This window comes from Osmia lignaria, chromosome 5 (genome assembly GCF_051020975.1).
Source record: "Osmia lignaria lignaria isolate PbOS001 chromosome 5, iyOsmLign1, whole genome shotgun sequence".
NCBI classification, from domain to species: Eukaryota; Metazoa; Arthropoda; class Insecta; order Hymenoptera; family Megachilidae; genus Osmia; species Osmia lignaria.
Window position 1 is genome coordinate 5,776,725 of NC_135036.1, and position 26,485 is coordinate 5,803,209.

At 36.6% G+C, this 26,485-nt stretch overlaps 5 protein-coding genes across 8 annotated transcripts in view; 2 read left to right on the forward strand and 3 right to left on the reverse strand.

Moving 5' to 3' along the window:
* Positions 1-2,366: 2,366 nt before the first annotated feature.
* xit (ALG6/ALG8 family glucosyltransferase xit) lies at positions 2,367-4,480 on the reverse strand. Of its 2 annotated transcripts, XM_034332047.2 has the most exons (7): positions 4,262-4,480; positions 3,903-4,175; positions 3,661-3,829; positions 3,398-3,607; positions 3,105-3,344; positions 2,882-3,030; positions 2,367-2,814 (listed from the first exon to the last, which is right to left on the reverse strand). In XM_034332047.2, the coding sequence occupies exons 1-7, from the start codon at positions 4,396-4,398 to the stop codon at positions 2,418-2,420; spliced, it is 1,575 nt and encodes a 524-aa protein (XP_034187938.2). In that variant the 5' UTR covers positions 4,399-4,480; the 3' UTR covers positions 2,367-2,417. The 2 variants fall into 2 exon arrangements, with proteins under 2 accessions (XP_034187938.2, XP_076544418.1); XM_076688303.1 differs by lacking the exon at positions 3,398-3,607.
* A 2,905-nt stretch (positions 4,481-7,385) lies between these two features.
* GILT1 (Gamma-interferon-inducible lysosomal thiol reductase 1) lies at positions 7,386-10,801 on the forward strand. The gene is made up of 5 exons (XM_034332075.2): positions 7,386-7,531; positions 8,695-8,856; positions 9,258-9,455; positions 10,386-10,541; positions 10,611-10,801. The coding sequence occupies exons 1-5, from the start codon at positions 7,469-7,471 to the stop codon at positions 10,713-10,715; spliced, it is 684 nt and encodes a 227-aa protein (XP_034187966.1). The 5' UTR covers positions 7,386-7,468; the 3' UTR covers positions 10,716-10,801.
* Positions 10,802-10,985: 184 nt separating this feature from the next.
* Positions 10,986-18,520, reverse strand: LOC117607867 (uncharacterized). The gene is made up of 6 exons (XM_034332061.2): positions 17,698-18,520; positions 16,528-17,383; positions 15,148-15,482; positions 14,105-14,266; positions 13,312-13,732; positions 10,986-11,282 (listed from the first exon to the last, which is right to left on the reverse strand). The coding sequence occupies exons 2-6, from the start codon at positions 17,378-17,380 to the stop codon at positions 11,173-11,175; spliced, it is 1,881 nt and encodes a 626-aa protein (XP_034187952.2). The 5' UTR covers positions 17,381-17,383; positions 17,698-18,520; the 3' UTR covers positions 10,986-11,172.
* Positions 18,521-21,022: 2,502 nt separating this feature from the next.
* LOC117607868 (aladin) lies at positions 21,023-24,469 on the reverse strand. 2 transcript variants are annotated; one of them, XM_034332063.2, is made up of 7 exons: positions 24,174-24,469; positions 23,288-23,420; positions 22,730-23,125; positions 22,543-22,660; positions 22,004-22,473; positions 21,607-21,931; positions 21,023-21,543 (listed from the first exon to the last, which is right to left on the reverse strand). In XM_034332063.2, exons 3-7 carry the CDS (start codon positions 23,086-23,088, stop codon positions 21,232-21,234), a joined length of 1,584 nt encoding a protein of 527 aa, XP_034187954.2. In that variant the 5' UTR covers positions 23,089-23,125; positions 23,288-23,420; positions 24,174-24,469; the 3' UTR covers positions 21,023-21,231. The 2 variants fall into 2 exon arrangements, with proteins under 2 accessions (XP_034187954.2, XP_034187956.2); XM_034332065.2 differs by having other exon boundaries at positions 23,224-23,420.
* Positions 23,667-26,485, forward strand: part of LOC117607866 (uncharacterized) — a 36,502-nt gene continuing 33,683 nt past the window's right edge. Inside the window, exons 1-2 of one of the 2 annotated variants that reach the window (XM_034332056.2) lie at positions 23,667-24,020; positions 26,406-26,452. In XM_034332056.2, the coding sequence (XP_034187947.2) occupies positions 23,998-24,020; positions 26,406-26,452 (70 nt within the window). In that variant the 5' untranslated portion in view covers positions 23,667-23,997. The remainder of the gene's footprint in view (positions 24,021-26,405; positions 26,453-26,485) is intronic. The other variant, XM_034332057.2, reaches the window with a different exon arrangement.

The following is a 26,485-nucleotide window of genomic DNA, read 5'->3' on the forward strand; positions in this document are numbered from 1 at the left end:
ACCCCGAGACAATATAATTTCGGTATACAGAATCGGCGGTGCTTGGGGTCTTTAGAACCCCGCGACAATATAATTTAGATATAGAGAATCGTCGATGCCCGGGGTCCTTAGAACCCCGATACACTATAAATTAGATATGTAGAATCGTCGGCGCTTGGGGTTCCTAGAACCCCATGACAGTTTAATTTTAGTATGCAGTATCCACAGTACTTCGGGGTCCTTAGAACCCCGCGGCGATAAAATTTTAGTAACCTACATGAAGCCAGCCGGAAGGAATAATAAAATATGATTATTTTTAATGTTTCTTAGTGTATTTCGTTTGTAAATCGTTTGTGATTGATTGTGTGTCTATTTTTAACATTTGTAACAAATTAATTCCTTTGTAATTAGCAATTTTATTTAAATCATGACGTGAGCCGAAACATTTTAGTAATTTTTAATAATAAACAGATTTTGTGACAACTGATAACTGTAATTGATTGGAAATCGTTTGTGATTTACAAATATATCATTTTCATTGTTTGTGGGTGAATAATTTCTTAATTATTTACAAGTTTGTTTTATACTTAATAATTGTAGCTCCTTAATACCCGAATATGATATCAGGTCCGTATGAAGAGGGCACAATAAATATAATTTTTTCTTAGAGTTTATTTAATTTACTTCATTTATCTTTTTTTGCTTATTAAATAAGCTCATCGAAGGGGAATAACATTTATGATTATATCCCTCTTCTGAGTCTCAGCCGAGGACCCCATTTATTTTACTTTTTCCAGTTATTTATATAATTTTATCCCTCATTATAGGCCAAGGCCATCTCGGTAGCCCTTACATCCCTGCATTCCTTCCACCCCAGCATTTCTTACATTGCTGCAACCCTTAAATATCATTTTTTTTTTTTTTTTTTTTTTTTAACGTGGTGGAAATCTTCAGAAAGACACCTTCAGCCCCCCTGGGGAGGGGCCGGAGGTAGTGTGGGATTTTTACCCACTAAAACCACCACGGCGGCCTGCACTAGGGCGGTAAGGAGGGTGCTTTGACCCTCCGCCATGTGCCAAACTCCGCCGACATCGTGGGCCACACCCGATGCCGGCATTCCTCGGGCCGCGTGCAGTGGAGACCGGGGCCCCAGCCCCGAACCCCTGCAGAATTCCTTTACATCCCTCGTTCCGTTACATTTCAGCATCCCTTACATCCCTGCATTCGTTTTATCCCTATATTCCTTTCATCCCTACACTCCTTGCATATCTTCATCCCTTACATCCCTACATTCTATTCATCCTTACATCCCTTACATCGCTTCATCCCTTACATCCCTACATTCCTTACATCTCTTCATCCCTTAAATTCCTACATTCTTATCATTCCTACGTTCCTTATAATAAATATATTATAAAGACTGCTTGGAGTAAAGGTAAATAAAGGTAAGTAAAGGTAAGTAAAGGTAAGTTAGAATTTCGCGAAAATTTCGAAAAACAGCGCCCCCTAGCGGCAAAAATGCGAACTAGAATTTCGATGTCGAATCAGCGCCATCTGGTTTCGGAAAAGGGAACTAAACCATGCACCCATTTTGGCCCTCTGGCGGCAAAAATGTGAACTAAAATTTCGATGTCGAATCAGCGCCATCTGGTTTCGGAAAAAGGAACTAAACCATGCTCCAATTTTGGCCCTCTGGCGGCAAAAATGTGAACTAAAATTTCGATTTTGAATCAGCGCCATTTGGTTTCGGAAAAAGGAACTAAACCATGCTCCAATTTTGGCCCTCTGGCGACAAAAATGTGAACTAAAATTTCGATGTCGAATCAGCGCCCTCTGGTGGCGAAGAAAGGAACTAAATTTGAATAAAATCGCGGGCCTTATAGCCGCAAAAATTTCAGGGAGGTACTGGGATGTATGGAATGCAGGAATATAAGTGATACAGAGATGTAAAGGATACAAGCATGTAAGGAATGCAGGGATGTAAGGGAAGCGCAGTTGTAAGAGATGCAGAGATGTAAGGGATGAAGAGATGTAAAGAATGTCGGGATGTAAGGAATGTAGGGATGGAAAGAATGTATGGATGAAAAGAATGTAGGGTTGAAGAGAATGTAGGGATAAAAAGAATGTAGGGCTGAAGAGAATGTATGGATAAAAAGAATGTACGGATGAAAATAATTATAAATAATATATAAAAATATATGAAATCATTTATCTTTCTTTATGAGCTTAGACCTACGCTCCCTAACTATTTATTATCCTACTCCTCTTTATGGACCAAGCCTCCCTTGGCAGATATTTATTTCTTCATTCGTTTTATGAGCCTCGCAAGGACTACCACTAAATCACTGTATCTCCGTATCCCTTGTGCTTAATAAAATAGCAATAGATACAAATAGAATCATTTATTTAATCTTACACAATGTAAAATATAAATATTCTCACTCTTTCTTTTTTCTTTGATCGACAGCGTTATATCTTAGAAACATGTAATAATAAAGTATCCAAGAATAAAGTACTCCTGTCGCGCAATATATGGATGTAATTGCTAAAGGTAGGAATGGTAGTTTGTCGCCAAATATTAACTTATGCAATACTGTTTCATATACCGTTAATATTGGCAAAATAATCACATATATATATTCATGAAAATAAAGCAACTGCTGTTTAAACTTTCTGGAGAGAGTTAAAAACGATGCGAGCATGTATGTTAGAAGTAATAATATTTTCAATGGAGTTAAATTTGTAGGATAAAGCAATGGTAGCAGGGCAGTGTGTCCAGCACTGCTTAAAATTAAAAAAATTCTAGCATCATCTTTATCAGTCACAGCCAGAACACTGAAACATATATAACAATTGTATTAGACTGAAATAAGATAACGAGCTAATATGTATTTCTTCTTACCACAATGGAATGATAGCAGTTAAAATAGCTTTCTCGTGTACATGCCAACCAAATATGAAGGAGCATAAAGCACAAAGTATTAAGCTCCTCACAAATTGTTTCAGATTTGTGCTATAATCTTTTTTGAAAAAGAGGCAGTATAATGTAGGCTGCAATTTGTACAACGTTTAAATACCATGATCAGCAAATGTTACAAAGGTTAAACAATGTTCAAAACACCTACCAATATTGAAGATAATGTTAATAAAAATGTCACAAATGGAGTAGGTGTTGGTAACACTAAGAATGATTGCTCCTGTACTAAACCACCAGTCATTACTGCTAGTTTGGTGGTTGTTAACAAACCTAATTGTTTTAAAACTAGAGATAATAATTTATCTGCACCTATGTATAGTGCCCAAGCATTAGCAGCCCAGTAAGCATGTACTAAGCCTCTTTTAAATGGAAACAGTCTTGATAATACCTGAAACAGTTATTATTAGCTTCAGGAAAGAAGATAGTGAAGATATTATTTACCTGAGGTAACTGAGAAATAAACGGACCAAATGAAACTGCTAATGTGATTATAACTATACTTCCAAGCATAAATAAACGTTTAAAAAATTGATTACCATTCATACAGTATGATTTAAGTAACCAGATTACGAAGATTGGAGCAACATATAAATAGATATGTTTCAAATTCAACAACAATGCAAACCACAGAGTTCCTTGTAATACAGAAACCTGAAAAACAGTTTCTTTAAGTAAGTAAAATTAAGAGACATATTTCTATTTACCTGATCATTTATTTTAGAAACATTTGCAACAGCTAACAGGAAAATACCAAGTAGAAACCCATTATACTGAAAATGTATATGATCTACTACTAACAATCCCATGTTGCATAGTGATAAAATCACAAAAATAGCATAACTATCAAATGAAGAGCAGAATACTTTCCCAATCCTGAAATTTATAATATAAAATATACATAGATGGTATCTCTTTAATAAAGAATATTCAATTTTTGGCAACATACTCTTTCACTCCATAAGCAAATATAAAATCCAAGAATATAACAGTGCTTCTTTGAAAATAGATAGTATTTGATGATGCATAATTTAAGTTTTCTACTTTAAGCATCTCAGGATCAATAAATTGCGCTATACAACTTAGAATATATTCAAACCATGCAAACATTGGTGGATAATCCAATGTCCATTGTGATTTGGCATTTGTGTACCATTCTTTGACTGGTAAACTGTGTGTTATAGCAAGCCAGTTGCGGTGCACCTCAAAGTCTGTAGAGTGACTAAAAAATGAAATAACTTAACTACTGTAATAGTCAATTATTGTATATATAAGTACAGTATTGTTTAAACATGTAAAGAGACATACTATGTAGGTATTAAGAGCAGCTTGAGGCAAGTGATCAGAGTAAAGACACGAAAAACTATTCTATTTGCATTGTAATTTGTAGATGGAAGATCTATTTTTTTCGCCTTTTTTGATGTAGAAACATGTTTATTATCCATAGTATTTGTCGTTGATATAATGCGTTTCACGTGGCATCTTCTAACGCATTCCTGTGACTACAAATACGAAAAGACTGGACATGCATTTTTTCTCGAAACAAGGGGTCCCAGAAACCCCAAGCTGAGATTACATCTTATAAAACAATTTAAATTTTTCCCGCGTTTTGGGATATGGTGGCGTTGAGATGTTGGCACGCGACCTTATACATTGCTGCAATGGGAAAAGTGGGAGCCGTTAGCAGTCCATAGGCAAAGTCTTTATTAAAGGGTTACATCTGCATGCTATCACCATCAATATCACTAATTTCGCCCCTACAGGGACCGGTGCTTTTTGAGGGCTTATCTGCCCCCATGTTGCCCAACGAACACTATCGTCCACGCGCATTGGGGATCGGTTGGCAGCGCTGCCAACCCCATACTCCGCGCATTTTTAAATTTCTCCTTCTTTTCTTTTCCATACTTCTGTAAACTTATCTCTCCATACTGTTATCGTGGCCGGTGTATGTGTGTGTGTACGTGTGTGTATGTGTTAGTGTGGCCCCTTTTAGTCGCCTCTTACGACAGGCAGGGGATACCGTGGCCGTATTCTAAGCCCCCCGAGCCACAGGGGGTTACATCTGCATGCAGAAAGCAATGACCAAAAAACCGGCGGGGCCATCAGGGCCCCTGACGTCGTAAGTGGGGGCTCCAAATACCTTTGCACCCGGCCCAAGTAGAAGCTGGCACGATTTAAAAAACAAATAGGATCAAAGGGAGTGAAAATTGGGTTTTTTCAGTTATCAGTTTGAGATGCAGTAAAAGAGTGACTGGTAAAACAGGCACGATTATCATACCGACTGTGCTCTCTGCATCTGGGGGATGCCTGGGACCCTATAAATCATGCCCCCCGAAAACCAAGGCATGTCCAGTCTTCTACATCTGTAGTCACTGCTATATGATAATCGTATGTAGGTAAATTGGCGCCTAGTTTATTTGCTGTCGGTATAATAGATTTCTGTATAAAACGCTTATTTTCAATTGTAAGAAGTTTAATCATTTTGCAAAATCTCTTTGGATCTGATTTAAAAACTGATTATAATTAATCATGATTGATTAGTTAATTTAACAAATTGTTTCTCCAATCTGTAAAAAAGTAATTACTCTAATTTTAACTTTGAATCTTTTGTCCAATTAATACAAAAATCTTCATCGTTTATCTTTTTGATATGTATAACTCTTTTCATAAACCTACAAACGCACCTTTTAACATTTCTTTTCCATTGTCCTATTGTTTGAAATGCTAGCCTTCATTAAAGACCCCTGTGGGCAAATGTCATTAGGGGTTGATGTCGAATCGTCAATTCTTCCAGAAAGATTATTATAAGCAAATGTAACGTTATTATAATAAAATAAATAAAAATAAAAATATTTAATCTTAATTAATACTTATAATAAATACTCATAATATTTCATTTACACACTGGTGTTATCTAATTAATTAGAAAATTGAAATTTATCGTATTATCTTGTCTGATAATACTAATTATGAAATATGGAATTGATATGGTTGTAGACGTAGATTGTTCTTAGACACGTGATGTCCAGAGTTGTTTACTCAATTAGTATGCTTGATGGCCACTTCCTCTTATTGTACCTTAAGTATACTTTCTTTCTTAGAGAAGGATGATGATGTCTACCTTGTATTCTTAAAATTTCAATCGTTATTCGAATATAATCTACAGAACTATTTATTTCAATTGCTTTGATGGCTAGTAGAAAGTTTTGTGAAATGCTTTCTTCCTATTATCGACAAGAGAAACGAGGTTCTAAAGGCATTTCGAGTAATGAACTTTTGTTTGTTCCATTAGCAGTTTACTGGAGTTAAGTATGCTAATTACAAGAATAAATTTTGTTAGTCTAGTCTGCACTTTATTTACATACCTTTTCTTGAAATGAATGTACGAAATAATGTAGAGTTTAAACAAATTTCAAATTATAAATTAATAGTCGGCTATATTTGATCTAATTTACTGGAGGGTCATTAAGAAATGCTTCTAAATTTAGCTAATGTGTAATCAGTAACTGTCCATTTCCATCAACATTCATATCTGTACTCAATTTTAATCGACGTACTTTTCCTTTATTTGAAATAAATATCTCTATCGTCAACTTCCGTTGTATCAGATAAATTGAATAACCTCGCTATCATTACTCATGTTTATCAAGAAAGTTCTTGCAGAAGTAATTATTTATTTTAAATCCTCCATAACTTGAGATCTACTGGATCTCTTCTTTATTCTAGAAATATATAGGGTGAACTCTTGAGAGAGGTAGAATTTTGCAAGGTGTATTTATATTAAAATAAATTGAATATTGAATGTTTTTTTATTTGCAAGAGTTGCTAATATTTTGAAAGTAATAATGGGACATTTGATTCTAAAATTCTAAAATTCTAAGATTCCAAAATTCTAAGATCCTAAAATTTCAAGATTCTAAAATTCTAAAATTCCAAGATAATAAAATTTAAAAATTTCAAGATCCTAATATTCCAAAATCTTAAAATTCTAAAATTCTAAGATAGTAAAGTTAAAAAATTCTAAGATTTAAAAATTCTAAGATCCTAAAATTTCAAGATTCTAAAATTCTAAAATTCTAAAATTCCAAGATAATAAAATTTAAAAATTTCAAGATCCTAAGATTTTAGAATTCTAAGATTCTAAAATCTAAGATCCTAATATTCCAAAATCTTAAAATTCAAAAATTCTAAGATACTAAAATTCCTGATAAATCAGAAATCTTTCATCTCCAAGGTTTCGCCAAATCTTGATTAAGATATAACAATTTTCGATATGTCTAAATTGTTTGAGACCTTGCAATAGGTAGTTTCAAACACTCATCGAGTTGTTTAAATGTTTCAAGTACCACCAAGTGTATTATTGATTACTCATCTCCGTCTCTCTTTGTCTCTCCCCTCTCTCAGTGGATCCCCTCCAACATTTTCGAGTCCTCCCACCCTTGCATTTGTCGATCATACTATGCATAAAACCGTGGTTTAAAGAGGTGGCCGGTTTATCAACCGACCAGAGCGACCATGAGGTGCTACCTGTTCACCTCGAGCTGCTCGCTCGCAGTTTTTTTCGCGTTCCTCAGCTTGGTGAGTTTCCTTATTCCACTTTTCAAAATTTTCCAAAGCACTCGATTGACATTCAACTTTTTATATTTTATCAGTTTCTTTACTTTTTCTTTTGTAAAATTAATCAATTTGGCAAATAAGCAGTTAAATTAATAATTTAATAATAAATACTGGATCAACAGTGACCCAAACTTATAAGGATGCAGTAACATAAGACAGGCATCCAAATTAGTTTAAAAAGATTTTATTTCAAACTTATAAAAAGATAAGGGTCTGAAATTAAATTTAAATTGCCTCTATCTAAGATCCACTGTCCAATGGCTGATTATATAATTTATTATACGATAGTCACCTTTCTTATTTTTAATTTAATATCGATAAATTTCGTACTTTGGTATGATGATATTAAGAAGCTGTCAGGAGAGAAGTGAATCCGGTTTTCAAACACGTTTGTAACGTACAACACTTAGAAATTTGGTTCATGGGTTCCTATTAATTCTTTCCTTATGAAGAATATTCTTTTCTTCAAAATACTAACGAAAAAATTATGAAGATTCTATTGAAATATTATTAAACATAGATAGGAGGAATTTAATTTGCCTTGAACGATTGAACTCTATGAATCTCCATACTGGGACTGACTACTTTCACCATGAACTCTCACTGAGACTCCATAATATTTTAGTATTTTAAAATGTACAATTTATTTTCAAACATCCACAATAAATAAAAGATATATCTTTTTTTACAATTATACTACTTGTATTATATTAATAAATTATGGAATTTCAATTTAATTTAATTTATTTACAAGAATCCATCCTCTATAATTTTGACATTGTTTAAATATAAAATTATTAAAAATTTCAGTATTCCAAAGTATACAATTTATTTTTAAATATCTATAATAAAAATTAATATCTTTCTTTTACAATTACATTATTTATATTATTATTCTTTCATGAATCTCAATTTAATTAAATTTATTAACTAGTATTCACCCTTTTTCAATATAAAATTATTAAAAATTACCAATGTACCCTATTACCACAGGATAGTTAAGTTACAAAATTTCAATAAACACAGTATCTTCAGAAGGGAAGATAGGATAGTGTGAAACGCAATTAGATACTGTTATTCTAGAACCGGCACATGGTCATTTAGCGCTCCTGATAATTGTGCAGGTGGCTGGTGATGAACAATCATACACGGTTAAAGATGTAGGAGTCTACTATGAATCACTGTGCCCCGATAGCATACGATTCATCAAGAATCAATTGGTACCAGCGTACGACACCGTGAAGGATCACATCCGAGTTACACTCGTTCCTTATGGCAAAGCTTCGGTGAGAAATATTTTTAATAAAAATAACTCTGTCTATCAACTCTTTGTTACCTAATAAAAATAATATTTGGAAGCTTCGTTTAACACACACTGAGAAATGACTAATTTTCAAATTGCAATTTTCATCAACCGATGGAAATTAAATTTGAGAATTTTCAGACTTTTGTTCTTCTATCTATTAACTCTTTGTTACCTAATAAAAATAATATTTGGAAGCTTCGTTTAGCACACACTGAGAAATTATTAATTTTCAAATTGTAATTTCCATCACCCGCTGGAAATTAAATTTTAGAATTTTATTTAAAGTAAAATTTGTAAATTTGCAGCCTCGTGTTTTCTATAATTTTGTTGACAATTATCTAGCATATTTGAGAAATAATTTATACATAATTAAATGTGTAGCACAAACGGAACGCTAAAACCGGAGATTGGGAATTTGCTTGCCAGCACGGACCTACAGAATGCCAAGGAAACATGGCTCAAGCTTGTGCCTTACACGAGATTCAAAACAAGGAACCGGCTGAAAAGGTTCAACAACTCAGCGTATCTCTTGTTGGTTGTGTAATGTCAGCGAGAAATCCAGCGTCGTCCGTGCCACAGGTAATTTGTTTTTCTCTCGGATGAAAAGTAACATCCTGAAGGTAATTATTGGTCACAGAAGGCTGGTTTCCCTTAGCCAGGGAAATGCGTTCCTTGCGTAATTTCGAGGCTGGGAGATAGCTATCAGTTAATTGACGGTCGTTTACATGTTGCATAGTTAATTAGAAATTAGAAAAATAACTTTGGAATTTTTTAATTGCTGATTGAAAGTATTCAATTTTTCAGAGGATGTAAATATAACTTTCAATTTCATATTCTAATTTTTAGAAAGTAAAAATGGTGAAAAATGGTGGAGTTATTCGCTAATTTCTAAGCTTTTATGTAATCTATACTGTTAGGACATTGATGGGTATATTGCAAATATCATTTTTTATTACACATGCAAAATTTATGTTAATATCTATTCAATGTTTTGAGATATTTAATGTATTAGTATCACCCCTGGTCTACCCTTCCTCTATACCCAGGGTCGCGAAAATTTTTGCTCGAGTAAAGGGGGTTGCCAAATGGAAAATTAATATTCTAAAATTCTAAAATTCTAAGATTCCAAGATATTAAGATTCTAAAATTCTAAACTTCTAAAATTCTATAATTCTAAAGTACCAAAATTCTAAAATTCTAAAATTCCAAAATTCTAAGATTCTAAAATTTTAAGATTTTAAGATCCTAAAATTCTCAAATTCTCAAATTCTAAAATATCTATTCAATATTTTGAAATATTTAGCGTGTTACTACCACCCCCGATCTACCCCTCCTTTGTACCCAGGGTCGCGAAAATATTTCCTGAAGTAATTGGAAATGTTTAAAAACCCTTGATTTAGCATCCCTGGAAGATAACTAATTTTCAAATTGCAATTTCCATCTAATAGACTAATATAAAATTACGAATGGTGTCTTCTAATTTGCTCAAAATATTAATTAATGTTCCAGTGTGCCCAGAGTGTAGGACTTAGCCAGGAAACTAAAACGAGCATCGACCAATGCATCAGTGGTTCTAAATCGAAAGAGCTGTTGGTTGTAAATGGCGAGAAAACAGAAGCCTTGAACCCTTCCCTCACTTTCGTTCCAACGATCACTATTAACGGAGTAAGTAATTAATTAAATCGAAGAATCTTAAATAAAAAGCCTTCATCATTCCTCCTTCTTTTTTTTTAGGTGACCTCGAAGGAGATTCAAAATAAGGCGTTGAGTAATTTCTTGAAACTTATCTGTGACATGATACCTCAGGACTCGCGTCCAGATAAATGCAGCACTGCCTAAAAATTGACACTAATAAATTGTTTAGAATTAACATTAAATTTGATGCAATGAATTTGGGACATAAGAGTGTGAAAGAATAAAAGAAAATTGAGATTAAGATTAAATAAAACGATTAAATTCTTTTTTAAAGAAGAAAGTTGAAACCAACGGTAAAATCCTAAAAATCCAGGTAAAAGTACTGATAATTATAATCAGAATCATTGTATTTAATGATTAATATATACAAGCATCTATGTACAAAAATATATCTGATTCCATCTGTGTATAAAAATCAAGTATAAAAAGATGGGAACAAGTCTTTGGAAGTAGAGTAAACCTCTGTATAACATAATGAATATAAAAGTAGTTAATACATGTTTTCGTCTTATAATGTTAAATAAACATTGCGTTATACAGAGGTGTACCTTATGGCAACAAGTTGCCATGAGATCGATTTGAGTATTCTTCAGAATTCATCTCAACCATCGATGAATACAGCATCATCCAGGTTGCTCAGTTCGAGAAATTGTTGCTCGATGTCGGAGCCTAGCTCCTGGAAATCAGGAACCTCATCTTCCACTTGGTATCCTGAAAAATAATATCACAATGTAGGTATTTGGGATTTTGGAAAATATCAAAATTCTCGACAAAAAAATGTCGAAGTTCCTATTTCCTTAATTTCTAATCCAAAATAAAAAAGGCACATATGGTAATGTTTCATGGGAGGAACGATTATAGGTAAAGGGTTGAGGGGTGGAACCCGTCTCTAAAAATAGACACTCATGAAATCATTAAAATTCATTTAAAGATTGAAAGTAACTAATTGAAGCCTAAATAATGACACGTTATGAATAAAAAAGGCACATATGGTAATGTTTCACTGGAGGAACGATTATAGGTAAAGGGTTGACGGGTGGAACCCCTCTCTAAAAATAGACACTCACGAAATCATTAAAATTCATTTAAAGATTGAAAGTAACTGATTGAAGCCTAAATAATGACACGTTATGGGTAAATAAGACACATATGGTAATGTTTCATAGCAAGGCTGGTTATAGGTAAAGGGTTAAGGAGTGAAACCCCCTTCTACTGAAAATAGACACTCATGAAATAATTAAAATTAAAAAAGTAATAACATTGTATAACTTTTCATATACATAGGTCATTAACCCTTTGGGGGTGGAGTATTCTTAAGCTTGCACAGAGTATCATTAATTTTAATTAAATCCTTCCCTTCCATATATTATAAATCTTTAATGTCTACATTTATAGCTGAGTTTTATGTCAAAAATATAATGTAAAGAGAAAGAAACAGGAGTAGCTACCCTTATAGATCTATAACAAGTATCTGCTCTTATTACTCCATCTGTTATTCTTTCGAGTATTCTTTTTGGTCAGGAAAGGGTTTTGGTGATCTAAGAAGGATGATCAATATGGTATTTTCGTTCGGATAAAAATCGCGGCCGCGAGGGCTGGAATTTAAAAGGGCGCGCGTGTGTCGCACGTGGCAAGTAGTGTCGTATGTTTTGGCGCGTGCGTACGTGCGTGTGCTCCAGCGAAAAAAGCGTGGAATATTATTTTAAGACTCGGTGTGGGGTAAACGCGTAAAGCGGCGAACCTCCTCTGAGATTAAGCATGGAGGACCTAGCGTACTGTCATCATCGGCTTCGTTACCATTCAACGGGACAGAAAAAGGCAGCACGCGCGGACCCTGTACAATAATCATTTCTAAATGAACAACTTCTCTCCTTTTTTTTTTAAGTCACTTCTGGTCATTGAAGTAATTAGAATTTTTCGATGGAGAGGGGTAAGTTCCTGAGTTGTTAACAGTGATGAGGATTTTTTTATTTTACGAGGGGATCTTAGAAATTTGGAATTTTGGAATTTGGGAATATTAGAATTTTAGGAACGTAATATCTTGAAATTGTGGAATTTTGGAGTAATAGAAGTTTGGAACTTTAAAATTATAGAATTTGGGAATTTTGGAATATGAGAATTTTAGGACTCTAAAAGCTTGGAATTTGGGAACTTTGGAATATTGGAATTGTAGACCTTAAAAACTTGAAATTTGGGAACTTTTAAATATTAGAATCTTAGGACCCTTAAATCTTGGAAAATTAGAATCTTAGAATCTTACAATCTTGGAATTTGGGAATTTTGGAATATCAGAAGTTTAGAACCTTAAAAACTTGAAATTTGGGAATTTTTGAGTATAGAATTTTAGGATATTACACTCTTAGAACCTTAGGATTTTAGAGCCCTAAAATCTTGGACCCTTAGAGATTTTGAATATTAGAATTCTAGAACCTTAAAATCTTGGAACTTTGAAATTTTGTAATATTAGAATTTTAAAACTAAAATCTTAGAACCTTAAAATTTTAGAATATTAGAATTTTAGAAGCTTAAAATCTTAGAATTCTAAAATTCTAAAACCTTAAAATCTTGGAACTTTGAAATCTTGTAATATTAAAATTTTAAAATCCTAAAATCTTAAAGCTTTGCAATTTTACAATATTAAAATTTTAGAACCTTGAAACCTTAGATTTGTACAATTTCAAAATGCGAGAATCTTGAAGAGGCAAAAACATTCCTAAAACATTAACACTTTTTCTCTTACCTGTACCGTCCACGTGCGAGCTGACGTCGTCGATGAGAAAACGCTTCACCGACTCGATCGGCACGTACTCTTGATTACTGTCAAGGCTCATGGAAATCCTATCGACCTGACACAAATTCGTCTGGAACAGGTCCGCGTCCTCGTCCGGATAAGAATCCGAAGTCTTATACGTCCGATAATTCGATTCCCCGTGGAACGGGAGTGACGTATGCGGTTGCTGATGTTTCGACGCGTTCGAAATCGGATCTTGTCGCGACGAGCAGCTGGAATTATTACCAATCGCGGCTGCTTTATTCTCGGACGTCAACGAGAGATTGGACAGAGGAGTCGTTGGCTCTGTATGGTTCTTCACGTGCTTTCGAAGGCTCGATGGATCCGTGTATCGTTTCCCGCAACCGCTCACCTGACACGCGTACGGTTTCTGCAAACATCCATCGACAATTTCATAAAACCACCTCTTCTAATCATTAAATTCTACATTTTCCTATTTCTTAGCCACTGAACGGGAAAAAGGATGATTTTTGTTAAATTTTGTTAACGCGATAGACAAACTGGATCTTTCGGACCTGATTTTAAATTCTTCTGGGCTTTCAAAAAATCTGAAAAAATTCTGAGATATTTATTAAAGCTTCTAATTTAATATACAAGTGACATTTAAGCGAAATATTTAAATCTTCTTGAAATAAAAATAAAAACTCGCCTGGAACTCAGCGAGGGTTGATTCAAAATGGCTTATTCTTAACGAATGATCGCTTTCCGCTATAGTAATCATCGAATGAAATGATAAATTTACCGTGTCGTAGTGTGTCCTCTGATGTTTCGCACGATCACTGCTGTTACTGAACGCTTTCGTACAACCGCGATGCTGGCAAGCGTACGGTCGCTCCCCTGTGTGCGATCTCTGATGGATTTTTAAATTTTCCAGCCTTGAAAATGCCTTCTTGCAGCCGGTAAACTATGAAAATAATTGCATTCGATCAATAATAAAATTTCAAATGAAAAATAAAAATTGTTTAACCCTTTGACTGCTGAGTACTCTAGACTTAAACATTTTATGCATAATTATTTCTCTTGGATTAATTATTAATTACTAATTTACTAATTACTAATATGTACTAATTGGATTAGTATGTAATTAATTAGATTAGAAACAAACTATGGACAGCTGACAGCTGTTTCGATGTTTAATAAAAATTTTATCAACACGTTGAACGCCATGGGGGGCTCCGCAATTTACACGTCCCTGAATAATTAATAGAAAACAATAGAAAAACATTATTTTAAGTAATATTGCTATGGTACAAATAATGTGAAATAGAAAGCTTGAAATCTGAAAATCATTCTTAGTAATTACAGTTTTAATACCAATTTCACTGTGGCGTTCAACATGTTAAATTTAGTACATGGAATTCTTACATAAGACACAATGTTATTTTCTATTGCTAGCAATTATTCTTTATTTGATTATACAACTCTAGTTCTGACTCTGATTCTTATTCTTATTCTCATTCTAAAGGTCTTCTGAAAATAGTGGGAATGAGGATAAGGACTGAGGTTCGAAGGGTCAAACGTATGATTCAGGGATGGCGAATAAGGAATTCAAATAAAAAATTTACTTATCTCAACTAAAACGCGTACCATCTTAACACCCTACTCATATCAACTTCAAATTATCATAATTAATCGATTCAATGGGAATTGCAAGAGAATTTTTAATTAAAAAAAAATTAACAGTTTAAATATTCTATAAAAATATTTGCTTAGCCTATGACGGTATGCAACACACCTTTCACCTTTCATGTGTGAGTTCATAGCAATCAAAGAGTTAATACGTACCGGACACTTGTTCGGTTTCTCCCCGCTGTGCACTCTCATATGAATCAACAGCTTGTATCTGGCATTGAAGGGTCTGGCACGCGGACACCCTTGCCAGAGGCAGGCGAATTCGTCCTGTCCACCGGAATTCGCGAAACCATCACCCTCCTTGTCCTTATCCTTGTCCCTGTCCCTCTGAATCCTTCTGCCGTGCCCGTGGGAGTTCGAGGAGGAGGATTCCACGTGTCTTCTCTCGATATGCCGGACGAGACCCTCCTGTTCGGCGAAAGCGCAGCCGCAATCTATCCATCGGCACTGATACGTCGACGTCAAGTTGTCGTCCGTCGTTGAACAGTCTGGGGAAACAAGCGTGTCGTCGAACGTTTCAGACCCGTGTAAACATGGCCGGTCGGGGTTGGCTTGTTAGGGAACGTTTAGCAAGTGCCACTCGAGTGGTTTGTCCTTTTATAAATACGGATGTTTGTTTAGAACACTTTTGTAACAACGTTGCCCTCCTTCTGACTGGTAGGTGCAAGTGAAATGATTACTGGGATTGTTTGGGGATGTTGAGGAATCTCTTAAGTATGATTCATGTTGAGGAGGATTTGTTAGGTATGTTTAATATTGGGGAATTTTGGAAAGAAACAATTGGAGGTAAAGAAATTTGAATAGTTTCATTAGTGATGTTAAGGCTCATTTTTATGGTACCATCTTAACACACTACTCGTATCAATTTCAAATGATCAGAGTTATGTGAATTATAATAAGGTTAACAATTTAACGCTAGAACTACCAAACCAATCGAAATGACTGGTTTCAAGTTTCTTATTTTAAGTTTATCAAATAAAAATAATAAAATTATTCATTTTCATCCTTTATCTATTTAATTTCAATTTAGAAATAAGTGTGCATCATATGTTGGCAGTTCTAGTGTTAATAATAAATTTATTAGATATGTTTAACATTGTGGAGCTTTGATAAAAAATAATTAGAAGTAAAAGAATTTGTAAGGAGTTTGATTAGTTTCATGAGTGATGTTAAGGCTAATTTTTATAGTACCATCTTAACATCCTACTCATATCGACTCAAATTATCATAATTAATCAATTCAATGGGAATTGCAAAAATTATCAATTTTAATATTCTTTTTTCAAATAAACCAATTCCAATAAAAAAATTTCTAATTAAAAACAATTAACAATTTAAATATTCTTTTTTCTAATAAACCAATACCATCAAGAAAATTTCTAATTAAAAAGAAATTACCAATTTAAATATTCTTTTCTTAAATAAACCAATTCCAACTAGAAAATTCCTAATTAAAAAGAATTAACAATATAAGAATTCTTTTTTCAGATAAACCAATTAAATTGACATTAAAATGAAATTCCTCAAACTCACCATAAGATTTGCTTCTCTTTTCCACCTCAATGTTAGACTTAGACACCGGAACTCGTCTATCGGTGAGCATCAACCCCTCGTTCCTGGGCAGGACAACCTGGTTCCCGAAACCCTCGTTGAGCACCGTGTCATTAACAAAGTTCAACGTCGAAACGGTGGACTGTTGTCCGGAAACCAGGTGCCCGACCGCGTAACACGCACCATTGACATTGGAAAAGGGATCCTGAAGTTCGTCGAGATAAGTGGACGAGGGTGAGGAAGGAGACTCCACGTTGCACAAGAGCGACGTAGGATCGCCTCTGATCAAACTCAGATCGAACTCATCAGTGGCAGCCTGCATTGACCCGGTGAATCCTTGATCCTCTTGATTGTGCAGAATCAAAGGTAATGACACTGACACGTCGTCCTGGTACTCCTGGTACTCCTGGTAACCTTGATACTCCGCGTAAACGGTGTTACTGAAGCTCCTGGAGAAGGAGAAGGCAGAACCGACGGGGGGCAGCCTCTGGGAGTTGTCCGCGTCATTGTGGATGATCCAGGTCGGTGTGGTTGCCTCGCTTCCGGTGCTCCCTGGAGATCTATTATCGGTCGAGTACTGTTGACAGGGATACTGGAACACCGTCGCGAGTTGTTCCCAATCGTTGTACTCCCTCGGACTGGAATTGTTCGGCAGAATGGGCGAGGGGACACCGTCCATCTGAGAAGCGAGCCAGCAAGGCTGCTGGCCGAGGGTGTTGATCGAGGCGATCGGGGCTAGATGCACACCGTTGAAGTCCTCCTGCTTGATACTCTTCGTACAGGCGCGTTGGAGGTCCTCTTCGCCCCTGTTCACGTGGTAGTCCTCGAGGTGCATCGTCTGAAAATCGACGGGAGACGTTTAGTGGATGGACAGTGGATGTCGAGATATTGTTGCGGGCATGGAAAATCACGGTGTTTTTAAATCGAATCAGATTGGCTGCGAATGTTGTAACGATAGGTCACGCGTGACATTCGCAACGATAGTGCCGAAAGTGTCCGTATCTAGCGGAAGAAATTGGTCGATCGATTTAAAGCTTCCCTGGTTAAAGAAAAGAGCACTTTATGGAGGAAGATCGATGATTATTTATTTTTTAAATAAATAATTAAATAATTGATCTATCGGAAACACAATGGTCGTCACTGGTCACTTACGAGGAGATCAGTCGCACGGATCCAACTTTTTAAACAAGAACTCCACGTTTCGATGAAATGAATACTTTGAATGAGCTTATCACTTGGTCGGGAGCCGCGTGGCGCGCGGTCGCGTGATCTTAATCGCGAAGAGGAAGGAACGGAAGCAGGGAACGTGTCTGAACGTGATGCAACACGAGGTGACCCGGAGATAAGGCACTCTCGGATCCAGCTGAACACCCGTTCCCGCGTCTACGCGACGACTATCAACCGGGACAAGACATCGCGCCGTTTTTCCAGCAGACAACGCGACTAGCTGGAGCAGATCCCCTACCACCATTGCGCCCTACGTCTTAGAGGAGCAAGGGAAGAAGGCCTTCGAGAAGGGTACGCGCCGCCCACTCGCGTGGCCGTGCCTAGTTCCCCCTCGAGGGACAGAGATACATGCTCTTGGTGGCACTTGTGCATCGATGCACTTGTCGTTCTTCGCTCTTCAGACTTGATTCTTCTTCTTCTTCTTCTTCTTCGGGACGAGTCAGGGTGGCACATCTGCGCGCGCGTCTGTCGTCTCCCTTTTTCGTGCCTCTTCTTTCGAATTCGTATGTTTTTTCACCCGCGCCTAGATTCCTGGAACGATTATGCTCTGAATTGTTCCGAGGCTGACGAACCGATAGATTGCGTCATTTATTGGCTTGGGATTCCTTGGTTGATTCTTGAAACAGGGGTTGTTGAATAGAGATTTGGATTTATTTTGGAGATTCTTTGATTAATTGAGGATTTATTAAATTTGGGGGGATTTGAATGACATCTTTAAAAAGTTTTGTGGCCATTATTCTTAAAATAAATCATGATGAGGGTTGTTTGAAATGGTGGTCGAGATGCTCGTTGCCAGAAAGGGGTGAAATTATGTAGAATAAAATGGAATTTAAAAAATGACAGGATTCACCTTCCACCACCTTTAACACTAGAAGGTTAAAATCATTAATCTTAGATTTTTTATTTTAAATTTCAGAAATTATTGTGCTTTTGTTGAAATTTACATTGATTTTTGTCGTGATAAAGAATAATTCTATATGTTAATTTATGTTTCATTCTTTATTTATTTACTTTTCTACTGTATTTTTAATACCTAGAACTATCAAACCCATTAAAATGACTAATCTGAAATTTTTTATTTCAGATTCCAGAAATTATTAGGGTGCTTCTGTTGAAATTCAAAATGATTAATCTTAGATTTTTAATTTTAAATTCCAGAAATTATCAGGGTGCTTTTGTTGAAATTTAAAACAATTTATCTTAGATTTTTAATTTTAAATTCCAAAAATTATTAAGGTGCTTTTGTTAAAATTTACGTTAATTTTTGTCGCGATAAAGAATAATTCCATATCTAGTTTACATTTCATCTTTTATTTATTTATTTTTCTACCATAAATAGTGCTCGTGAAATGCCGGTAGTTGTATTAATCATAGGGGTGGTTCACCGATACAAATCACAAGGGTTGAAAATCTCAACCCTAGCAATCAATTTGTAGCCGATAGGTGGTCATCGGCGCGCCTCTTTGAAAGTTGGTAGGAATATTCCAAGTCGAGGTGCAGCGAGAGACAAAAAACAGAGAAAGAGAGAGAGAGGTGGGGGTGCATAGGACGATCTTTCGTCGGTCGAACCCCGAGAATCGGGTGCAGGGACAAAAAACGTAAAACCAGCTGCCGCACACGCGTCACTTATTAACAACAGCTTCTTCGCGCGCACACATGAGGGCAAGTCGTTCACTCCTTCCTCCTATTACAGGCTACTATTATTTCACCGACCTCCCCGTTCTCCTCCTTTCATTGCCTTTCAAACTTTCACGCGAATGCGCCTGACATCTCTCGCTTCTTTTGATTATCAAATGAATCCGAAATAAAAACCTCTGTCGTCCAATAGCGCGAACATAATTGCCCCTGAAAACGGGCAATCGTGTTTGATTTCTGACCTGATCATGTTACAAGAGAATTCGGTTCAACTTCGCTCACGTATACTTTTGTATATATCCTCCATTGGATGTTTGTTGAAGTCATTAGAACCACCTCTTAAGTAAAATCATAAAGTAAATAGTATAAGAATTATTGTTTTCGTTTAAGGAACGCACGACGCGAAACGCATTGTTATGATTCCAGCACGATTCTTGCGCCTGCATTATACCCCCGTTCTCGGTTTCTTCCAAGCAATACGCACACAACCTCGTACACACGCATCCTCCTGTTCAAGACCTCTATGTACACACGCGTGTTGCATCTTGGCTGGTGCAGTCACGCGAGCACGCTCACGTGTTCACAGTTGCATCTTATGGTCGGGTTATACGTCATATTACGGGTAGATAAGTGATAGAGTGGCACATGTGGCATGCCAGCCCTCTATGCTTACATTATACATACTATGCCCGCTCTCGACCACGCTTTTTTGCCCGGGCACCTGTCAACTCCGTTCGTACCATAGTCACCGCATGTGTACGACTGCCATTAAAATAAATATACTGGAAAAAGGATTTCGATCGTACACCCCATACGGATGCAATAACAGACAGAGAACGAAGGAGAAAGGAGGAAAAAAAAGGAGGGTTTAATCGGCGAACAGGAGAGGATTAAATGGGGGGGATTGGTTTTTCTAGATTTTGTAATTAATATTTCTTCATTCAATAGATGGATTTGGATGTTATTTTGAAACTTTACCAATTGTTCTTGGGATAGTAACTTTTGTTATAAATAATTTAGAATTCCTTTTATAACCTGGCACGAGTTCAAATTCTAGTATAGAAGTTAATAAACACTAGCCAGGATAATAGATATATCAGAATCATACTTCTTTCTAGAAATATTAATAAATTGATATCTTCTTTACTTTTAGTAATATTAATAATATTCTTTATATAGAATTATTTAACGATATTTAAAGAAATCATTCATTGGTATAGTATTTACTATACGGTTCATTTTAGAGTAAGTCGCATTTCTCAAATCGTAAATAAAGCGGTTGCCTGCGATGATAAACTGCGTTCGAGGAATGTATATTTTGGTTAGGAGGGTGTTTCAAACAAGGGAACTTTGGTGGTTAATTTGTATTCGGTGTTGTATAGCGGTACGAGTGGATAGAGAAGCGGTATTGGAAATAGTGCGGGACGCATCGCGTACGTACGTGTCGGCGTTCAGCATTCGGTCAAGCGACGTAAAAATAGAAAGACGTGCGCTCTGCATGTGACTTCGTATAATTAGGTACCGAACCCGAGAGCGATGGCGTTGTATATCCCATACGTTAGGAAGCTAGCACATTAGAGCTTGACACGGGTCCCGGCGATCTTTTTTTTCCTTCAAGTACGTTGACGAATCGGTTATAAAATATTATATAATATCTGTCGGAATGCAGCGTGACACTCGAGATGCGATTTATTGCTCTTCCATACTCGATTTAACGAAATATATTTGTAACGCTTGTATACTTATGTACACTTATAAATACAATGTATAAAAACGGGAAAATAGAATCTTTGTAGATTGCGATTTAAAGGTTAATTAACAACGCTAAGAGTACGTGGAGGTTAAATTGAAATTATACGAGTCGTTCCGTAATGAAAACGAATGCGACGTTAACGAATAATTTGTTTTCACGTTAACTGTACTTTCTTCCTCGATTATGGGAAAATGTTGTATACGACCACTGCTCCAAGCGATCGTTAGACAAATTATACCGGATTTGTCGTCGCATTTCTGATAAAAATTCATGCAATTCGGAACTTCGCCTGTAAATCCTTTAATAAGGCAACTTGGTTTAACTTCGACCACCCTAGATAACTTTCCGACCTTGGTTTTGATTAAGGCAATCCAGGGGCTATCCTAAATAATTAGAAATTCATTTAGAATTTTATCACATCAGGATGGAACTTAGATAAACCCTACCTGGAAAAGTATAGCAAGATATCTTCCTGTAGGATCCCATTCCATAGCAACTATTCTTCCACCGACAGTAACGTAATCGTCGTCCGATGAGAAATTGACTTTTGTTAAGTCTATCAAGGGTACAGCCATTTTCACATCGTCAAAGGATGTTTTCTTGACGTCGAAGATGTTATCTTGTAAGGGTAGAGAGAAAACTGTAGCAGGATCTTCGGTGGACGCGAATAGAAGGGTTAACTTTGGGCCAAAACACGCAGCTGCTACACGACCGTTAGGTACTGTCCATTTATCCGCATGCCATGGGGTTGCGACTCCAGTATTCCAAATTCTATGAGTAATCATTAATGGAATTAAGAGAAAAAGAGAAATGAAAATATGCGTAAGGGAATGGAAGATATACCTGAATATTTTTCTACATGTAGCAGATAATAAATGACAGCCACAGGATGACCACCGTGTAAAGCATAAACCACCACCTCCTACTCTCTTCAATGGAACACCTTCCTTCCTGGATATATCCCAGACAATCATACTGGTGTCTGCGGGTGAACAAGATACCAGCAGATCGCCCTGTGGGTGCCATGTAACATTTACTACAGGTGCATGATTGCGCTGTTTCAGAAACACTGCATGGCTAAGAGAGTTACTGGCTGCTCCTAATTCTATGGTCCAAACCAAAACACCTCCATGACAGGCTACCGCCAATTCCTTGCCAGCGAGAGGTCTCCAGCTTACGCAACAAACTGATTTCTGAGCACTGTGCCTCAATACTGGCACTACTGGTATTCCCTGAGAAAATATGCGTATACGGTCATCCCTTGTAACCACTGCCAACCGTGGACAATGAGGATGCCAGGAAATACATCTGATCTGAAAATTGACATAAGGAATGATACACAAGTTACTACTAAAATTAAATTGTCCATATTGATTTCTTACAAGAGATGCTTCCCAATCCCGCGTGTGAACAACATCTGCAACTGATCCAGTTCCAGAAGTAGGTAAAATTTCTCTTTGATATAATCCTTTGTCCAATAAATCTAACCCCTTCTTAAGTCTGAAATCAAAAACCAAATTAGTTTCCAATGTTAAATGAAACTAGTACATCAGTTTTATTATTAAAAACCTTGTGGCTATCCAATGTATAACTGTTGTAACTTCTTCTGGTTCTGCGGATGCAGCGACACAGATAGCTTCAACTAAGCCTTTTTCCCTCCAAATGCTAGCAAGTTTTTTAAAAACACTATCATGAACTGGCAAAAATAAATCATCAGCGCAAACGGTACGTGCCGTTTCACGCGTAGCTAGAATATCCGGGGCGATAGAAACTTCTGGATATTGTCGTATATATTTGAAAAAGGTTTGCAATTCATCTTGCAAATGTTCATAATTACAATAGCGCAAATTATTTCCTATAAACCCAACGGCTGCTTGCTCCTCAAAAGAAGGAGAATCGAAATCGTGCAACGATAATATTTTCAGCATGACTGACCTTTTTAATAATTACGTGTTCCTGTTTAACCTATAAGAGCACAACATAAAACAATGAAAGACAACATTCATTCAATTAAATATGACACAACAAATTTATTAAGCAATAAGTTTTTCATTAAAACATACAGAGATTGATACAATAATTAATTTGAAGTTATTTCAACATATTTCGCGAAAAAGCCTCTCATACCTTGCACAACAGACGCCGGATAAAATGGCCACTGACAGTTTATATCAGTTGCTACGGTAACGGCCAATCGTTGTGCAGGATCGGCGCGGTACTGCGCATGCGTCGTTTAGCCGCCATTTAAAACATCTTACTCCTGAAAAGAAACTTTGAATTAATATTATTGCTGTAAACTTGCATGACACCCAATATCTGTACGTTTATGTATTACAGTTTAATTCAAGGAACATATACAAGTATTTTTTTCACGATAAAATCTTTCCAAAGTGAAGAAATATAAGAAAGAATTGAACGCGCGGCGGGATGCATTGAATACGACAGAGACAGAGGTAGGGGATCGTCGCTAGCAGGGTGGGGACCAAAAGGGAGGGGTGAGGTGGGGACAGCAGCAGTATGCGGTCGCTATTCGAGCGGCGTAGATTACGTATTAGAATTGTCTTCTGCTACGGGCAGGCCTCGTTCGTCGGTTCATTTCGTTGTAAAAGCTATTTATCTCGCGAAGACTAGCAACGCGGCACACACTTGTCGGCGGACAATTGATAAAATGCTACCGCGAAGGTAGTGGCAAGATCTGTCACGATCAACATGATTTCGGTGGAGCTTTCGTTCTAGAAAGTCGGCCGAGATCGCTGGGGAGACGAGAGACAGAAGGGAGGAGGACCAGCTCGGTCTTCGCAAGAGATGGGCAAGAAGGGTTCTAAGCGAAAAACTCGATGGCGAACTCTAAGCATTGGTGGTGAGTTTTATTTGCGAATAAAAATCATTTACCAAACGTAAATCGCTTTCCCAAACCGTTCGTTCCTTAATGATACTTCTTTCAACTGCATTTAATGGTCGCATGTTCATGACTAATCGTTGTTGATCTATTACCAGAAATAAACCCTGTTACCGTAATACCCATCGTAGGCATTTGGATGTGTGTTGAACGTAGACAACCGATCAGGTATTGCCATTTTGCCGTCTATGTAGTATCGAACGTGCATCTCAGCCACCATCGTGGCCACGATTCGCTCCGTTTACAACCCCGCGTATACTCTTCAACGAATCACGTACACAAGTATCATTTAAAGAAATACTTTCACGCCAGGTGCTCGTATTTATCGCCTGTCCCGTCCTCTTTGCCCGATAACCGAAAAAATGGCACCGCGTACCCGTGTCACGGGATAAACAAGGGCACGAGATGATTGTCGCGTAGATGAACGAGGTTACAGTGAGCCGTTTCATCCGGTGACAGTGCGCGATACTACGAGCGGAATTTCGTCGTTTCTGTCTAGGACCGTTTCCCCAGCCGGGCATCGATCCGTGGCACCCTCCATGATTTTCCTTCGTCGAAATGTGTCTAGCTAAAGCAAGTGCTTTACACGCGACCTTACCTATGTCTAGGCTGTTTCTCGTGGAAAACCCGTCTCTCGTTACCGGTGTATCTCGCTCGTCGATGACCCGTTTCACTATTACGCTCTGCTTCCATCTATACCCGGCCTAGTGACATATCTAGTGTAAACTCGAACAGAAAAATTGCATACTTTATTCCATACTTCCGCATGCTTTCTTATAACCTCGTCTGTAATACTTTTCGAACAATATTTCGCGTTTACCGTCGGTAAACTTTCGACCAACCAGTAATGTGTGTTCTATCTTTGGAGGGTTCTGTCTGTCTATACAGAGATTTCCAAGACTATTGAAAAATACTATATGAAAAACGTAGAATAATCGAAAGGGCTGGAAAATTTGGTTTGGTTAGACCAGCGACAGCATGCTGTTGAAGAATCGGCGTGTAAGATGGTGGTGGTATTTAATACCGTAGATTATCTGGATTTATCATTATGAGACAATGCATTTTTTAATTTTCATTTATCGAATAGATAATGTTCACTGTAGCTGACATGGCGCTGAAAATATTTCATTGTAATTTGTACTTATTTTTACACCGTGTGTTGAAACACGTGCGTCTTTTCTATCATTGTTTCGTGAACGTACTATATTATCGTCGGCCATCGGAATCGTAAACACGTTTTGTTTTGTTTATAACACGGCTTGTAGAATTTATTTATTTCGGCTTGAGATGTCATACACGGTCAATGTTGTACGACGTACGCGCTAGGTTAGAACAAGCTAGGCACGTGTAATTACCGAATCTAATAACAGGTTCGTGTATATTCTCATTGATACATTTATTTTTCAAAAGTCTAGCATTATACATGACGCATCGGTGTTTATCAGTCTAGTTCGCGTTATCATCGTTCGATAAGGTTATAAGGGTTCACGTTCAACTAAATCCCATGTATTAGCTAAGAATCTGCTTTTTACCCTTAATCTTTCTCTTTCTAAACGTTATATATTTTTCGCGTTTAATTACATGATTTTTGGTAGATTTTTATTAAATTTTGATTAAATACATAAATTATCTCGTCGAATCGTTGGTATTAGATTAAATTTAATTCCAAAATTTGGGATTTCTCCATGGTTTGCCGTCCGATGGTTAATGAAAATATATAGATGGAGCAGTAGTTCGTATCAAAAGGGTCTCTAGTATCAATTATGTCAAAAACGTCGTTTACATTGAATCTTGAGTGATCTTGAAAACTTGACCATACGTAACACCAAACATTATACAAACATACACGTTTCGCGCGCTTCGGTGTGACAGTAGTTCGGTGAGGAAAGATAGCTCGCAGTGCTTTTTCCTGTTCGCGATGAATGTAGTAGAACAAATTCAATATAATCCCGTGTTTTCGTGCTTGGAGAATAATAATTTATTTTGAAAATTGGAAACATACCGGCAGAATTGCGCAACGGCCTTTTTCGCGCGCGGAGGTAGGTAAAATGAAGGTTATGTACATGTGTGTAGATGTAGTGTTTGATAACGAATTCTCGCACCTTGAGTATTTTAAAAAGATCTATGTATCTTAAGCATTATAAATTAAACTTTAAACACAAAATTAATATTTTATTTTACGTTTGAAACGCTGCCAATTATTCCACCCTCTACGGAGATCAAACTGACAATTTTATGCATTGTGAATGTAAGAAATTCCGCGCATGCGCAGTTCGCGTAGATACATAGAAACTGTTATAAGATGAATGAGTAGGTTAGAAAATGAACAATAATTTTTCTTTTTAGTCTCACATGCCAACGGTATTGCATCTACAGTGAACAAGATAAAATAGGTACGTTGGCATGACAAAAGAATTAACCTAAAT